Below are 18,447 nucleotides of genomic sequence, written 5' to 3' on the forward strand. Positions count from 1 at the left end.
CTCTTTGATATCTACCTAGGAGTATAGTTACTGGACCATAGTGGAGATTTATATGGAGACTTGGTAGATACTTCAAAAAATTTTCCAAAGTGTTTTTGTCAGTTTATACTCTTAGCAGCATATATAAGCAGTTCTTACTGCTTTAGGTCTTCTTCGTATCTTGGTAATGCCAGTCTTTTTCAGTTTAGCCATTCTAGTGGGTGTATAGTGAAAACCTCGTGTGATTTTATTTGCAGTTTCCTGATGAGTAAAGATGCTGAATACTTTTTCATATATGCTTGCTTTGTTGCTCATTTGTTTGTCGTTTGGGTATCTTCTTTTATGAACTGCCCGTTTGAGTCTTTTGCCCGTTTTAATTGGGTCTCTTGTTTTCTTTTATTAATTTGTAGCAATTCTTATTATGTTGAATATGATTTCTTTGTCAGATCTTTCTATAGCAACTATCCTCTTGGTGTCTGTAACTTAGTGTCTTGATGAAGAGAAGTTCTTAATTTCAATGAAGCCTAATTCGTAGATTATTTTCTTTTATGGTTAATGCCTTTTGCATCCTGTTTACTAATCTTTTCCTACACTATGGTCCCAAAGACTTTTAAAATATAGTAATGTTGAATACGGCAGTCTCTGGTATGTTTGATATTTTGATAAATATGATAAACTTTGCATCATACTGGCAATTTATTAGCTTTTAGGTTCTTATCCATTTTCATTCATATAATTTAGATCTCCTCTCTCAGGTATAGTGATTTGTTACTTAGTTGAATGGCAAAGTGAGTTCCTTTGATGCTGCTGCTGCTTTTTCTTAGGAAAATATAAAACCTACTACTTAATCTAAAGTGCTGAACTAGGGTATACACATTTTGTTGTATATGTTCAAGTAAGTAATAAACAGTGGAAAACTATTTGTTAAGAAAGCAACAAATGCATGGTTAAGATATTACAAGATTGCATCATACAATATTTGTCATTCTAAGAAGTAGCACACACAGGGAGAGAATTTTCTTATAGAATACTACTTTAAATCTTTTGTGATTTTTTTCCCACATTTAAAAAACATTTCATCTTGCAAATTCAGGTAAAAGTAAAGAAAATAATGTAGTGAACTCCCACCTATCCATCAGTCAGCTTTTAACATTTATCAACATTTTTCTATTTGATTCTTCCCTCATACATTTTTTTCTAGAGTATTTTAAAGAAAATCCCAGAGCTTATTTTTTATCTGTAAATATTTTATGAAGCTTTAGCTTTAAACCTTTCTTTTTGGTACAACTGCCATTTCATTATCACATCCAACAAAATTAACAATAATTTCTTAAACATCTAATACCTAGTCCACATTGAAATATCTTATTTGTTGGAAAGGTGTCTCTTTCAGTTGGTTTGTTCAAGTCAGAATCCAAACAAGTCCTCATGTTACAATTGATTCTTGAGGTTCTTAAGCCTCTTCTATCGTAACGTTTTATAAATTCTAACTTTCTGACTTGGTAAAGTTAATGAACATACGTACCCTTTGCATATGAAGAGACATGTAATTTCCCCTTTGTTTCTAACTCTCTACTTTGAGTAGGTATATTAAACACACATTAAATTAGAAAAAAATACTTTGAAATAGACCACTCAGCGAAATAATTGTATTATTATTTATTAAGTTTTCCTTAGACAACTAATTTAGATGAAACTTGTTCACTTCTGTGGCACATTTGTTTTCTACAGTGTTTCAGATGTCTCTTGAGTACCACTGAACATTTTTGTCAAAATTATGTGCTTATGTAAAAAAATAGCATTTATCTTCCTGGAGCTTGGTAGCTCTTGATATCAATTTCTTATACTAAAATTATATATGACATTCAAGTTAGTACAAGTTCATAATGATGTAATATCATAATCAAGATTGAATGGCATCATAAGACACAAAGCTTCTCTTGTAATATCTTCCTTTATAGTATATACACTTAATATTTTGTTTTAATCCCAGGTTTTATAGGACTTGGAGTAACTATCCACAGTGTGTCCTTCTTGTGTTTATCCTTGATAATTCATACCTGTGCAAATTGTATGAAAATAAAATTCATTCTCATGTCTATTTTCCCCTTATCGTTTCATTCATTTTCCATTTATACTAAAACTTCAATTATTCTGAGGATCTCTAATATGCATTTGTTCAGTTTCATATAGAAGAATAAAAATATATAATCTTATTTATTTATTGGTTTGAAAGCTATGATTCCACCCCAAATATACATATTTCTTCATATTTTATGATATTGTCTTTATATTATATTGAAGAGTAATGACATAAGACACTGAGTCATATGAAAAAGGAGGAAACATCGTTTCATATAGAATAATTGTTTTATGGTAGATTATATATGAAAAATAACTTTAACATATTTCTCACAATGTATCTTCACACTTGTGGTAAGTAGTTAGGCAAATAGTTTTATGTGTATTTTTATATATGAGCGCTGGCCTAAACAGAGGTCGAGTTTTTTGTCCTTTCGTCCAAAGTATCATTAGTTACCCTGAGAACTGCATGCATCTGGATTTTCTTTCTCATAGTCCAGTTGTTATTCCATTAAACCATTACTATTGGTACATTTGAGATATTTTCCTTTCAATAATACTTAAATTTATGTTCCTGTCTTCAGTTAATTCTTGGATAATCAGCTGTATTTTTTCTGCTTTAGTCATTGGAAACCTTTCTGAAATGTTTTCAAGCTTACTTTCTGAAAACTTCTAGTATTGTCAGTATCCGCTAAACCAATTACAAGTAGTTCATCTGACTTTAAGTAATGAGAGAGAGTTTAAGCATGCATTTCGTTATGCAGTAAAAGCAAACAACGAGTATATGGAGATCCTCCAGAATCTTTTCTTGCATGAAATTCATCCAATGTGATTTTTCTTATGTATGAAAGTTAATATGAAATGTTAGTGACATTTTAACCAAGAGGAGTAGAACAGATTAGTGTACTTAATTCCTAACTGTATTTCATTTTTGTGGGTATTTGTGTTTTGTTTTCTAGTGGCTTTTCATGGCCTCCCACTGAAAATCAAGAAAGAACCCCACAGTCCATGTTCAGAACTTGGCTCTGCCTGCAGTCAAGAACAGCCCTTTAAATTCAGCTATGGAGAAAAGTGCCTGTACAATGTCAGGTAAAGCAATCAGGTGTACAGAGAAGGCCTGATGGTTCTTATTGAAACACAGTTCCAGCATAATATAAAATCTCAAGTCATATTTTATGAGTTACACCTGCAGCATATAACAAGCTAATTAGGTTATGTGTTTAGCAGAACTCGGAAGGACCATTTACTGTCTGATTACATACTTTCAGAATCATTTTAATTAAAGGTCAAGTCAGAGACCTATCTTTTTTTTTTTTTTTTTGGGTCTTTGTTGCTGTGTGGGGGCTTTCTCTAGTTGCGGCGAGGGGGGCTACTCTTCGTTGGGTTTTGCAGGCTTCTCACTGCAGTGGCTTCTCTTGTTGCAGAGCACGGGCTCTAGGCGGGCAGGCTTCAGTAGTTGTGGTGCACGGGCTCAGTAGCTGTGGCTCACGGACTCTAGAGCGCAGGCTCAGTAGTTGTGGCGCACAGGCTTAGTTGCTCTGCGGCATGTGGGATCTTCCCGGACCAGGGCTCGAATACATGTCCCCTGCATTGGCAGGCGGATTCTTAACCACCGCGCCATCAGGGAAGCCCCCAGAATCATTTTAATGCAGTCATTTTTATCCAAATCATGAGTTACTTTTCTACTGTAGTGATGCACTATGGGATTGAAAAGAGGGACTGGGGACTTCCCTGGCCGTCCAGTGGTGAAGAATCCGTGCTTCCACTGCAGGGGGCACTGGTTCAATCCCTGGTCGGAGAACTAAGATCTTACATGCTGTGCGGTGTGCCCAAATAAATAAATAAATAAACAAGTAAAAGAGGAAGGTGCTTCCTGTGTCTATCTTCACTTAAAAAAAAGAGAGAGAGAGAGAGAGAGGTTCTTACTTTGCATGCATGAATAGCTGCTGAAAGTTCTCATTAGAAAGAAAGCATTATGCACTTTAGATAGAGTGTGTAGGAAAAAATGAACCATTTGGCAGGTCTAAGCAGTACATTAGTTATCTGACAGGTTTTGCAGATGATCTATAAGATGCATTCATGGACAATTGCAGTAAAGTTAGAATTTTATAAGGCTTAGCAGAGGCTATTATCTATTAAAAAGCCAGTTGTTCCTTCGGGTGATAATAAAGGGGGGTGGGGCAGTAGAAGTGCACTGTTCATTTGTTGGAAAATTTGATAACATGTATGTTCATTAAAAACCCTTCATAGTAAATTGCATTCTGCTGCTTTTCATATCGGCCTCTAATTGCGTACGGAAAAAGTTGGCTCTGTATATTGTATGTTATTACTCTCAATTATAGTAGAGACGTACGTAGTTCTTTAAAGGAGTTAGTTTAGAAACTTATAAAAATGATTAAAAATATTTGTGGTCTTATGAATTATGTTGATTCCAGTTCATAATACGTTATAATCCAAAGGAGTCTTCTATTTCCTCAGATTTTTTTTACATATTTTCTTTTTTCTTTTTCGTGGAATAATTTTTTTCCTTTTTTTTAAATTGAAGTATAGTTGATGTACAATATTATATAAGATAGAGGTGTACAAGATAGTGATTCACAACATTTAAAGGTTATACTCCATTTATAGTTATTATAAAATATTGGCTATAGTCCCTGTGTTGTACAGTATGTCCTTGTAGCTTATTTTATGCCTAGTAGTTTGTACCTCTTAATCTCCTACCCCTGTGTTGCCCCTCTCAACTTCACTCTCCCCACTGGTAACCACTCGTTTGTTCTTTATATCTGTGAGTCTGCTTCCTTTTTGTTATATTCACTAGTTTGTTGTCCAAGATAGTTAAGATTTGAGAAACTTCGATTTGTGCAGTCTCACAGTACCTGACCAGTGCTTGGACATTCTGTTACTATTTGTTCTTGCCAACTTGTCTTTTATGTCTGTTTTTCTAGGAGGTTCACCAGAGCCTGAAATGATGAGGCAGTTCAGTTGAACTTCAAAGCTTTTATAAAACAGATCTCTTGTAGAAGCCAACTAATAAAACATACTGAGTTCAGATAAAACAATATTGATCAATCTGAGTTTTATTTTTATCATGTTTTTAATTTTTGCATTTTCTCCTTAAGAGTACTGTGTATTCTCAGAGTAATTATTTAACATATGGAGGAATTTTTAATTAATAAACCAAATAGGTATAGAATTGCCATTGCATTTTAGCATTGATCAGAAGTGTGACTGTGAAATAACTGCTGCTTTATGGACTTAGAAAGAAGAAAGACATATCTGACTTTCATAAATTAATGGTAGAAGAATTACCTGAATATTTTGAGGTTCTTCTTGGGGACCAGTAATTCCCACAGTGATATATGGATTAAATTTTGTTATTTCCATTTCTATACAAACAGTGTAACTCAATACAGCATTTCATAAGGGAAAAAAGTAATATTCTAGGACAGGAGATGTATCATTTTTTCTTTTTATGTGGGAATGAGACATGTGAACCATTTTATAAAAGAAGTGGGTTCACATTCAGAAATATTGGTAAGTGAAATAGGTAGGACCAAACATAATATGAGTTCCACTGACTTTGCTTTAAAGCAAGGAAGACTTATGCAGCACATACTCCTTCACTTCTATAAAGTATTTTTGCACTTGGATGTTATTCTGTTGTATAGATGGTGCAACAGGGTAAATTATTACATAAGTCAGTTTTTTTTTAAAGTTTCTTTTTTAAAGAAAAATATATATTAATGAATGCTTTTTATTTTAAAATGAAATACAGTATTTTAATCTAGAACATCTTTTTTTGTTCAGAAATTTAAGTACAATTTGTTTTCAATAAAATATTTTTTAGATTACAAAAATTAGTTAAATCATATTCCTGAGAGCTACGCTAAAGAAAGCAACTTAAATTCATAATGTATATAAAAACAAGCTTACTCATTTTATTATTTTGTAACTGTGTTCTGAAGTTAGACGATGATAACAGGATTTTACTCTTAAGAACATTATTTTGTACCTATTCTTATACTCCAAGAAAGTTTAAAGATATCAGAGACATAAATCTTTATTAATTTGCCTCATAAACCTTTATTATCCTATGTGAGGAAATTAATGCCAGGCGTCATTTATTTTACATTAAAAAAATGACAATAAGGCAAAAGCATGGCCTTCTTAGAGTTCTACCACAAATACAGACGAGCCAGGTATGATCCGCATCTCGTTAAACTGACATGAGTTCTTATTCTAAAATCTTCTGTAATATAGAAGGATTATAATATCAGAAATATTTAATGATCTAGAAAAGATCTATGGAACTTGCTTAAGGAGACATATCGAGAATAGATGGAAATAATATGCCACTGCTTTCATTGACAGAGATGTTCCTTATACTGTGTTGTTTGTATATATATTAAAAATAGATGTTGTATATTTATGCTGTTACCAAGTTATACATTCATTATCCCATTTTCTTTTTAAGTGTGTGACAGTTTCAAAGATTACGTGTTCTAGAGCTGCGGAAACCAAAAAACATGCAATTCCAACTTCCTTAAGACTTAAGCCTAAAATATTTTTTCTACCCTTGGGTTGGGGGGAAAAAAAAGTTTTAATTGCTCCCAAGAAGCACATGTTCTCTTTTCTTTCATTCCTTGGGTAGTGCCTATGATCAGAAGCCACAAGTGGGAATGAGGCCCTCCAACCCCCCAACACCATCCAGCACCCCAGTGTCCCCCCTGCACCATGCGTCTCCCAACTCAGCTCACACTTCGAAACCTGACCGCGCCTTCCCAGCTCACCTCCCTCCGTCGCAGCCCATTCAAGACAGTAGCTACCCCATGGACCACAGGTAACTGCAAGTACCATTTTAAAAAAATGTTTGGTTAGAGTATAGTTGATTTACAATGTTGTGTTAGTTTCTGCTGTACAGCAAAGTGGTTAAGTTATACACATACATATATCCACTGTTTTTTTAGATTCTTTTCCTATATAGGCCATTACAGAGTACTGGGTAGAGTTCCCTGTGTTATACAGTAGGTCCTTATCAGTTACTTATTTTATATGTAGTAGTGTGTATGTGTTAATCCCAATCTCCCAATTTATCCCTTCTCCCACCCTTACCCCCTGGTAACTGCAAGTACCATTTAGAAAAACAAAAAACAAACCAAAAAAACAACTGTTTTTAGCATTCTTGGAAGAAAGTCCTATTACTACCAATTCCTAAGACCTATAGTAAATTCAAGGGGAGTGTATTAATTTTGCACATCGGTGCAAAATATTTTTAGGAAGAGCTTGCTCTATCTATCTTTAGCTATAAATAATTTGTGGAGAAGGTCATTTATAAACATTCCTTTATAAACATTTAAATTGGTTGCTAAAATGGAAAATTAATCTATATACTGACATTTGAACATTTCCCTTTCACTTTGCTTGAATTAAATTGCTTCAGTTAAACTTTAAATCAGATCATCCCATTTTTATGAGCATATGTGTGTACTTTTTCTATAAAGTTAGGAGACTAATTTTAGTAGGTGGCTTACAGAAAGGTTCTTTACCTTAGATGAGTGGTTTAGCTGTACGTAGTTTTGCAGAAGAAAACTTATTTGATAGAACTATCTTTCCTCCTTTCCAAGTAATGAATATTTAATGTCAGTAGAGGCATGACCCTGAACGCTGAGAATATAAAGAGGTAGAGACTCAATTAGTATTACTTAGAAAGGAATAATGCAAGATACAACATAGAGCTAAAGAGAATGTTACGGTGGGTAATTCTCGACTCCTAGAGATGAAAAAATTCATATTGAAATAAAATATTGGAGGACCTTTAGAGGCCTTAACAATACAACTTAAAACACAAGTCAATTATGTATAGCATCCTTTCTTCCCCTTCTACCTTGTACTTATATAGAGTGAGTGGTGTGCTGGTAAATGGTTAACAACAGGCTCTATGGGAGTAAACCCAAGGACCTTGATCTATAGCATTTGATGCGTCTGTGATGTAAATATTGCCCCCATGGCAGACTCCAGGGTATCACTGTGACAACCCTGAATGTGGAATTGCAAAGAGATGTGTAGTAACATGCCATGAAACAGTATTTCTGCCAAACAGATACAATAGACATAACCTCTAGAGCGTAATTAGTATAATTAGTAGTAAAATGTAGTAAAAGAATTAGGAAGTGATGAGTTTTGAGTGTTTTCTGCCTTTGTTTTAAATATAATTTTTTAATAATTTTAAACTTACATAATTTAATTCTTAACGATGGCTGTGTTTAAGAGTTGGCTCCCATAATTCCTGAAAATTTAACAATAAGCCCGTGCAAATTGGCTCTGACACACCATTATAAAAATAGCTCAGCCAGAGGAATCTCCCAGATCAGCGGAGGAAACCAGAAGATGTGCCACTGGCAACTTTCGGAAAATAAGGGAATACTCAGATCTGCTTTTTATAGGTTATTTAATGGGACTCAATCTCAAGTTCAGTAACTCTTTTGGTATGAAGGTAAGATGAAAGCATTCTTTCCAAGGTGAGACCAAGTCATAACTTTCCTACCTTGGTTTCCATCCCTGAGTCCTCTTGTGCTTTAGTTATGAAATGCTTCCCATTATCTTTCCCTTCTCACCCTGTGGACTTGAGACTTTGTCCGAGTGTAACGGTATGTGCATCTGTGTAAACAGTTTTGTAAATACAGATGAAAGACATCTTATTGCCGGGTGGGCCATTAAACAGATGCACATTGTGCAGGGCTGAAAGGGAAAAAGAGGACGACCAAAGAAAAGCAAGTTTTGTTTTGTCTACTTCTGGTGACTTCCCAGAGTTCTTGATAGCGCGTCTCACACCTCAAATGAGGGCCAGAATTAGAGATTGCATAGTCGGTGCTCTGTGCAGAATAGTTCTTTCTTATGGGAGGTGACCGCTGAACAAGCAGTATGGCTGTTTTTAGGTGACCTAACTTGAAATGCTGTAGCCAAACCCATTTTAGTTTCTCTACTTGAACTCAAATATTTGAGACTGAGAACAGCCGGCCCGGAACTAGAAGAGGGAAGCTCAGGGTCTTTTCCCACTGCCCCCCACTGAGTGTTGAGGACAGCACCAGCTGGCCGATCCCAGGAAAATCTCTGAAGCCGTATGCTTCTGAGGAGGATTTCTTGGAGAGCTCTAGCCAACAAATGACAGTCCCTCAGTTATAATTGGCAAATTTGCTCTGGGAACAGATCCTTTCCCCCAAATAGCCCCATCCAGCCGAGGCACCCCACCTCACTCTGGGAATGCTTCATGGCCAACTGGGCTGCACCCCGCTTCCTTTCCTCAGCCTCATTCTGCTCCTTGGGCCAGCCCTTTGGCACTTTTTCCTGAACCCACTGTGCAGGAGCCCTGTCTCTTTTTCTCAATGTTTCCCACCACTTAGGCACTGTTTTTCTTTACCCAGGAGCTCATCAGCACGCCCTCCTTACCCATGAACTCTCTCCAGAAAGCTTCTGGAGTCGCTTTCTCTTTACAGTGGGTCATAAGAATGATACCACAAACTTGTAGTTTCTTAGGAAGCACGTGTGTTTGATATATTCCTGGTCCTCAGTGAGTACCAACTGGAATCATGTTGACTTGTGAAAACAAATGGCTTGATTTTTCAACAAAGCTTTTCGTAGAAGTATTATTATCTTCCTTTGAAGACTTCCCAAGTGAGCTGGTTTCTTTTTTTAACTTCAACTTACAATTTTCTTATTCATTCCTTGACAGTTCTTAATGATAATTTGTTTCTTTTTTTGGCTAATGAAATAAGCAAGTGAAGGGAAGTGAATGCAGTGCCAGTCAGCCTATTTTGCTATATCTGAGTTTCTGAGTTTATTTTCTGCAGGTGTAGGTGGAATTTCAGTGCTTTCCATGGCAGCCAGAAAGGCTAGAGTTAAATCACAGGGTGGAGTGTTCTTAGAAATGCTAAAGCAATTGCCCTGCCATTCTTTCGCTTTTACCTTGTTTTCATTTAACGTTACCAAAATTAAATGTTAACTTTCCAAATTAAAGTCTGAGGAATGCTTTTGGGGGCGGGTGCAGGGGAGTTAATAGACTTACATTTGCTCATAGAAATGTTGGATAGGTTATTTTTAAGCACTCCTGGGCATGTTTAGAGCTGTTAAATCTTTAATTAATCCACATCTTTGCGGTGGGTCAATGATATTAGGATGAGAAACACAGAACTGAACTGATGAAGTGATTAGCCAGTCAGTACGCAGGATAACCAAGAAGGAAGGAGCGTAGAGACTCACTCTCAGCCTTCTGCCAAGGCCTCAGAACTTCCCCATGACCTAACGGCACGACCTGTCCCAAAGCTATGTGACGCATGCATGTTCCTTCCATCATTGGAGGTCTGCTGTAATAGTTTATGCTTATTTTTATCAACCTGATATTTTGTTTGAAAATCTTGGAAGCCAGTGAGTTCTGTGTTGCTGTTTGACAGTAAAGAAGTAGTCTTTTACAACTAGCTTGGATTTCAGTCTCTATAATATTTCCCAGTTTAATTTCTCACTAGAATACAGGGTTATTTAGGACATTGTTGAAGATGTAAGAGTCCTGCACATTTGAGAAGAAAGTCATTCCCTTCTCGCTCCCTTGATAACTGATGGTAAGGGAAGGAAAACCAATAAGGAGGTTTTTATGTGGTTGATTTTGTTGGTTGGTTGGTTAGTTTGATAACAGAATTAAAAGCTGGAGGCTGCAGTTTGAAATCAGATTCTTTCTGGTTCCCCTGTTTTGTTTTGTTTTTCTTGTCTATAATTAATTTGAGACCCTCTTAATAAGGAAATCTGGTAAATGATCCAGTTGATTTCTAGTTGGGCATTTTAACTGTTAGAGTGTGTTATTTCTTGCAAACACTACAATGCTCTCCTAGCCTTCCCCGAAGCACATCTTTAACTTTTTGTCAGGTACTGAAATAGTGCTGAATGGAACTAATTAGAAGAGGAACACAAGGTGTATTATGATTAGAAATCACAGTGCTACCGACCCAGGAAGGAGATATCTAGTCTTTGGTAAAGATTTACACTTCGGGTCAGCTGGTGTCATGTTCATTAACTAGAAGTTAAAAATCGTGCCAGTATTTTTAAAGGGTATTCCTTGTTACTATTTTATTTGAAACATGCTCTCTTATTTCCCAGATTTCGCCGCCAACTTTCTGAACCCTGTAATTCCTTTCCTCCTTTGCCGACAATGCCAAGGGAAGGACGTCCCATGTACCAACGGCAGATGTCTGAGCCAAACATTCCCTTCCCACCTCAAGGCTTTAAGCAGGAGTACCACGACCCAGTGTATGAACACAACACCATGGTTGGTGGTGCGGCCAGCCAAAGCTTCCCCCCTCCTCTGATGATCAAACAGGAGCCCAGAGATTTTGCATATGATTCAGGTAGGCCTGTGCTTTAAGTTATGTTTAAGATAAATCTTTTCACTTGCTTGTCAGTTTCATTAGTGTTGGCCACAGATGGGGTGGCTCCTGACCAGTTTTTGGTGGAATCTTTCTGATTTATTCCTTCTTTGAATCTCTCTCTTTATGTGAAGGGTTGGACTGTCAAACCAGTTTGGCATGAGCCAATGGATGAAATAGTGTCTAGAAATGAAACCTGTCCAAAGAAGAGTACAATTTGTAAAATTACGCGCACTCTCAGCCCAAGAGAGTAACGTGATCCTTCTTGTCTTGATTCTGGGCTTTCTTTCCATTTGCTCCTGCTGCACTGTTTAATAACAATATTAACAGAAAGCAATATTCTTCTGTACTGAGTAACTTATTGCTTATAACTGTTTGTTTGTTTGTTTCTTTATTTTTGTGGCAAGATTCCAAGGGTCCGGAAGTAAGGATTCTTCCATATTGGGAGAGGGATAGCAAAAATAGCAATAATAGGCTTAGCTCTAGTCTCACTGAGCCTGAAAGATCTCACTAAGTAGTACGTCAAGATGGAGAATTGGGGTTTCCCGAAAGTAAAAAGCACTTATGTCTATTGTTAATGTTACCACCAACTTTGCCAATATTTGATCTTAAGAACTCAGAAAAATTACTTAACTATTCTGTGCTCATTTCTTTTGTTATAATCTCAAAATCAGGACACCTGCCTTTCAGAAATCTCAGGAATTTGGGGAAAAAGTATGAAATAAAAGCTAATGCTTCTAAGAAGGGCACCAGGCAAAATATTACTAACGTTATTGTAAGCACGGTCAATAGATGGTTGTGGACTTAAAAATATTGGAAAACAATGTGACTTCCTTTCATCTGGATGCAAAGTTGTGGATGTTCTTTATGAAGGAACTATTGCTTCTCTAGGCATAACTCTGCCGAGTTTTTCTATCGGTTCTACTTGAGGAAAGAAAATTGTCTGCTGGTCTTCAGTTTCCAACTTGCATAAAGTTACCTGTTTTATTATAAACTGGTCTTAAAGCTCAGCAAGAAGGAGCCCTACCACTGAGAGTCTCCCTCTGGCCACCCTTCCTCATTGGCCAAGAAGTTGAAAAGGACTAAGGGGAGTTGCCCACTGAGAGGCTATACCTCTACTTCTGGAAGGTATACCAGTTACCCAGGGCCCATGAATTCCCTGCCCAGCCAACCTTGAGTCCACTTCCAGGGCCTGAGCAAGTTTATCCCAGGCCTAGTTTTCTGAAGGCAGAGCACACTGTTCCTGTCTAGGTCCAAGGAGGTGGCCAAGGGACAGCTGCTTGTGGGAGGATGAGGATGAAGCTTGGTTGTGCCCATATGTTTGGTGTGTGAGGCCCCCGTGGTGTGGAACAAGGTGGGGTTGAGGAATAGGGAGAGAGGCAGGAAGGGGGTGTGGAGGGGCCGGGATCTGAAGACTGAAAACTGGCTGCATACCATCCTCTTTCAGCACTAATCCTAGAGATTTCCCCAAATTCTAGGTTTGGCCTGGCCTTCTAAGTTGTTATGTTTTTATAGTTTCAAGGAATAGGAGGAGAGAACATATTTATTTATCGTTTTGTTTGGCTGGTTTATAGTTTAAAAATTTAAACATATGGTGTGAGGGACTATACTTGAATGCTTGTCCCAGGCCCTGTAATTTGGAGAGGGTCCTAGAATGTACCATAGTGTTTACACTTTAGAACCTTTTATGTTTGTCCATGATTTACGGGCATAATTAAGAACTCTGCACTACAGTGGGCTTTATTATAGACACGATTCATTTTTCTCTGCAAGTTTCTAGTCCTGTTAACTGATGTTATTCTTACTCTCCAAACCACATTTTAATTTGCTGCACAGTTTTTTGAATTCATCATGATTTCAAGAAACTTTACATGGAAATCAGTTAAAATAGCCCAAATAATTGGTTCAAAAGGACTTGTAGGGCATAGCATTTTTAGAAAATTCTTTGTGTTTTTTAGAATGTTTTTATAGGTATAATCTCAGAAAGATTATCACTGAAATCATTTTCTTGATTCTGTGGTTTTCCATACATATATATATATACATATACACACACACGTATATATTCTCCTTATATCTATATTGTATATAAAATTATATATAACATGATGTTGAAGACGTGTAACTTTTCCTGAGAAGATGTGAAGCAAACAAGAAAAATATTTAAATAATACATTGAGGGCAAAAAAATAGGAACTCGGGCTGTGAGGTTTAATTGCATTATTTGTGGACCATATATAATATGAATTCGAGTCAGCTACAGTCTGACCCTCAAAAGCACAGATTCAGTCACTTCTAACCTAAAGAAGGATAGTCCATTCCTTAGCTCAATCTGCTATAATAAAATACCATCATCAGTGGGAAAGCTGAAGTAACAGACATTTAACTTCCACAGTTCTGCAGGCTGGGAAGTCCAAGATCAAGGTTCTAGAAGATTCATTTCCTGGTGAGGCCTCTTTTCCTGGCTTTGCAGATGGCTACTTACTCACTGTGTCCTCATGAGGCAGAGAGAGGGCTCTGGTCTCTCTTCCTCTTCTTTTATAAGGACACTAATTCCACCATGGGGGCCCTACCCTCATGACCTAGTCTTATTCTAATTACCTCTCAAAGCCCCCGCCCCCCTCCAAATACCACCACTTTTGGCATTAGGGCTTCACAATGAATTATGGGGGACACGATCATTCAGTCTATAACAGTCCAGTATCCTGTTTTAAAGGTACATAGGGCATCTCTTTTGTAAGTTGCCATAAAGCTTGCAAATGACTTGTGGAATATTTGTTTAATATTTGAGAAGCTGTTAATTTATGTTACTGTCTCTCCTGTAAATTATATTTCCGATTGCTAAAGTTGGACAACACCTTTGAATTCTAATTTCAATATTGCCAATAAGATACACTTCAGTTTCGCTTGAATAGTTAAATAGTAAAGTTGTATCTTCTGGATGGATGTGGTCTAAAGAACTGTAGTTACTGTGTAACCAGGGCAGATGAAAAATTAACCTGTGTGTTTCAAAATATGTTTTACTGGCCACCAAATTGCTGCAATTAAGGTGACGCATCTGTATACGTCATACATTGCCGTCAACAAGTACGATCTCCAGATGTTTTGTTTTGTTGTCATTAGTTCTTTCATCCTTGCTGACAGAATATTAAATAACCTTTTTAGGAAATCTAATGTATTTATCACTGAATCATTAAGTTCTTTGTTCACTTATTGATGTTGAACAAGTAGCACATTAGAAAATACTTAATGTGATTTAAAGACAATGCAAAAACGTTTCATAGTCCATTTACTCAGCATCTGTGATCCAAAGCTTGTCCTTTAAGAAGGCCTCTAGAACTCGTTATTGCTTAATTCAATATAGCATAAATGTTGTGAAAATAAAAGAAGCTTTGTAAGTGAAAAGGTAGCATGATTATGCTCTAATAAAGCCTGACATTAATTATGATATGGGAAATGGAAGGTCTATTAGTTATAATTATAATTACAGGAATGCAATTTCAACTGCTGCGTATTTAAGCTAAAAAATTGCAAAATATTATGTTAGTAGAGTAGAAATTTTATTCAGGAAAAGGGACAAATCTTGGATCAGAAGACACTGAGGAGATAAAAAAAATTGATATTTAGGGCCAATTTGGTGAACCAGTAGAGTGTGATCATGATTATATGATATTAAGTTCTCAGCAGTCCAATTGCATCTATTATTGTTGTTTTCCTCCTCTGCTTCTTTAGCCTAATAGTGCTGCATAAAGCAGGACACAGGTTTTTTGTTGGTTGGTTGCTTTGTCTTGAATCCAACCTGGTTCCTCTCTTTTGCTCCTATGGCCAAGTGACTATGTAAAAAGCGTTGAATAAGCATTGTGCACTTCATGTGGATGCAATGCTCCATTTTCATAAAATCGTGGTTATTTTCCCATTATGCTTGCATATGAGGTTTTGCAGATTCAAAATGCCCAATGAGGTAAATATTTTAGATACTCACAGCAACATATTTTATTAGAATTGTATGTGTTCGTCTTTTGTTTGTTTTTGTTTTGGATAGCTTCGGGTAGTATTTTTAGGAGGGTGGTGGGCACATGAAACTAAAGTTTGACTCAAGAAAATATCAGCACACAATGTTCATGTGCTTTGATTAGTAGATATTTTCACTCTCAGAAAATTATCTTAAGGAAGGGGAGTTGCAGGATGAATGTTTGGGGGGGGGAGGAATATTACAGAGTAATTGGTAATGTAAGTTATGGCTGCCAATAACAGAAATACTATGCAGCCATTAGAAGTCAGCTTTTAAAAAATATTTCGTGAAATGAGACTATTGAGTAAAAAAAATTATAAGTGTAAAGCCCGACTTAGGCAAAATAAGACTCAGGACATAAATACTGTGGTTATACATGCGTGGTGCTATTATAGGCAATATTTATTTTGTCTGTAAAGTGCTTTGTCTTTCAACAGTGCTTACGTACTGCTTTCCTATTCAGACAGAGTACGTATTATATTTTAAAGTATCAACCAATTTAGAATTGAAGAAAAAAGTGTCCAAATTAATCACATCAGTCCTATAAGTGAAAAGAATGCTAAGTTAAAGATGACACAGTCTCATTCATTGCAAACCTGACTTTCTATTCGTTTGTTTCCAGGACTGCCTTAGAGAGGGAGGAGAATGAATATGCTACTTGGTGGGTTTCAGGTTCATCCCTGCACTGTTCTTGCAGTACCATCATGTAATGCTATTACGTTCCTTTGCATTTTGGGGTGTCTTAAAAATCTTAACCTAGGAGTTGATTGGAGGGGGTGATACATTAATAAGGTGTTTTTAACACTCAGCGCCTATTCTATTACTTTAATTAGTTTAAAAGATACTTCCCAGCCCTGTGGTGGAGCAGTTTAAGCTAGGAGCTGGGAAGGAAGAGGGGAAAGAGAACTTTCAGGGACAGAATAAGGTTTCTGAAGTAAGAAAAAGGGGGAAAGCGTGTGCTTGGAGCTTCGGGAGAGGAGGAAGTAGTTGTAGAGGGTAAGGGAGAAAGCTGACATCATGTTTTCTGAAGAAAAAGTTTCTGTATTTTTTAATTGTGTTTTTTAGGGCCATGAGTCCTGGTACTGATGAGGCCTTCTTTCAGTTTGGAGGCATGTCGCATTTATGTGGTAGTAAATGTTAGCATTATTTTCAATTGGGAAATTGACACAAATAGCTGTTTCATAGAATCATAAACCTTTAAACTCATGAAAGCTCTGGGGTATCACCTAATTCACATTCCTTCTTTACGCCCTATTATACAGATAAAATGTCCGAGGCTCATTCAAGTTAACTTACCATCAGTTACAAAGGTGTTTTGTTAAACAGCCAAAACCAGAACCAAGGTTTTCTTATTCTTAGTTTAGTGCACAGTCCACAGCCTATCTTTCTATATAATTGTCCAAAATAAAGTACTTTAATCTACAGTTTGTTAGATATATTATTTACCCTTTTCTCTAATTCTTAGAATGAGTATTTGCCTATGTCTTTTCGGTACGCGGGCCTCTCACTGTTGTGGCCCCTCCCGCTGCGGAGCACAGGCTCTGGACGCACAGGCTCAGCGGCCATGGCTCACAGACCCAGCCACTCCGCGGCACGTGGGATCTTCCTGAACCGGGGCACGAGCCCCTGCATCGGCAGGCGGACTCTCAACCGCTGTGCCACCAGGGAAGCCCTGCCTATGTCTTTTAAAAGCTCTATGTGACCCAGGGCAAAGAAAGCATTTGCATTAAAACTTAAGGTGTGCTTTTCCTAATTTGGGGGTATTTATTTCACATTAGACAGTCCCCAGATTTTATTCTGTTAGGTGCTCACTGTTGTAAGGTAGGAAAATATAAAACTTCAAATGATATTTCAGATTAAAATGTGTTCTATTTCCTTTTTAAAAATGCACCATAAACATTATCAAACATTGAGATTGTCAGAGAAGTAACTTTTCCTAATAGTTCTTCTGGAAAAAGCTGAACAATTATTAGAAGGAAACGTATCAAATCGATGGCCTAGCCAGCTCGAAAATTCTTTGATTGATTATATAAACTTTGAGTGTGTCTGAGCCTTCTTTCTTATTGGACTTCACTCTTTGTTAAAACACTTGATAGCTTGATGGCTTAAAATTTAACTATAAGAGTCATTTTCAAACTTTTGTCAGCTGAATCTATTTTTCAGCAGAAAGCTTATGAAGGACTGCGGTATCTAAAACAGATACGGGACTTCCCTGGCCGTCCAGTGGTTGGAACTCCACGCTTCCACTGCAGAGGGCGAGGGTTCGATCCCTGGTTGGGGAACTAAGATCCCACATACTGTGTGGCATGGCCAAAAAATTAAAAAACAAAACAAACAAAAGAACATATAAGGAAAACTTACATTTGGAAAAATAATCTTTCATTTTTAAATATCTTTCATTTTTAAATCCTAGCAACCCTTTCCAAGTTTCCATATACTTCATCACCTTAGGACTTTGATGAAGGCCAATAGACAAACCTTCAAATTTGGAGAGTAATTATCTGTACTTAGCATGTAGAAAAATAATATGTAGGCAGAGAAATGATAAAATAGGTGCACAATACTTAGCTCATGTTAAGTATGTTAAAACTAGGAATACGTTTAACTTTCATCTGTGAGAGCTGACAAATATATCTGGTACTCACATAGGGCCAAGCTGGCAATGTAGTCGTAAGAGTTAAATAGTTTTGCGTTTCTGAAGTGGCGAGAGAAGATTTTTATGTTGTCAATGTTATTCTGTGTTTTGCTGTGTTGATGGGTACTCATCTTAAATAGCAGAGAAGATAGTGAAGTCATTCCTAATGCTGCTCTTAGTGAGCATTGCTTGGGATTCCCCTTGCAGAATTTAGAATATGGTTTGAAGGTTAAAGTTATAGGATGAAATCAGTAGATAATAGAGGGAGAAAAACGTACTTGTTTTCTGCAGCCACATGGAAATATGAGTAAATAGTGCTTTATGTGTTT

The 18,447-nt window shown here is 36.7% G+C and overlaps 1 protein-coding gene across 12 annotated transcripts in view; it reads left to right on the forward strand.

Moving 5' to 3' along the window:
• ETV1 (ETS variant transcription factor 1) overlaps positions 1-18,447 on the forward strand; it is a 96,800-nt gene that overhangs the window by 49,073 nt on the left and 29,280 nt on the right. For all 12 annotated transcript variants that reach the window (XM_067746255.1, XM_067746252.1, XM_067746250.1 and 9 more), the window contains 3 exons: positions 3,021-3,150; positions 6,713-6,901; positions 11,206-11,453. In XM_067746255.1, the coding sequence (XP_067602356.1) occupies positions 3,021-3,150; positions 6,713-6,901; positions 11,206-11,453 (567 nt within the window). The remainder of the gene's footprint in view (positions 1-3,020; positions 3,151-6,712; positions 6,902-11,205; positions 11,454-18,447) is intronic.

The sequence above is a fragment of the Pseudorca crassidens genome, chromosome 8, assembly GCF_039906515.1.
Source record: "Pseudorca crassidens isolate mPseCra1 chromosome 8, mPseCra1.hap1, whole genome shotgun sequence".
NCBI lineage: Eukaryota > Metazoa > Chordata > Mammalia > Artiodactyla > Delphinidae > Pseudorca > Pseudorca crassidens.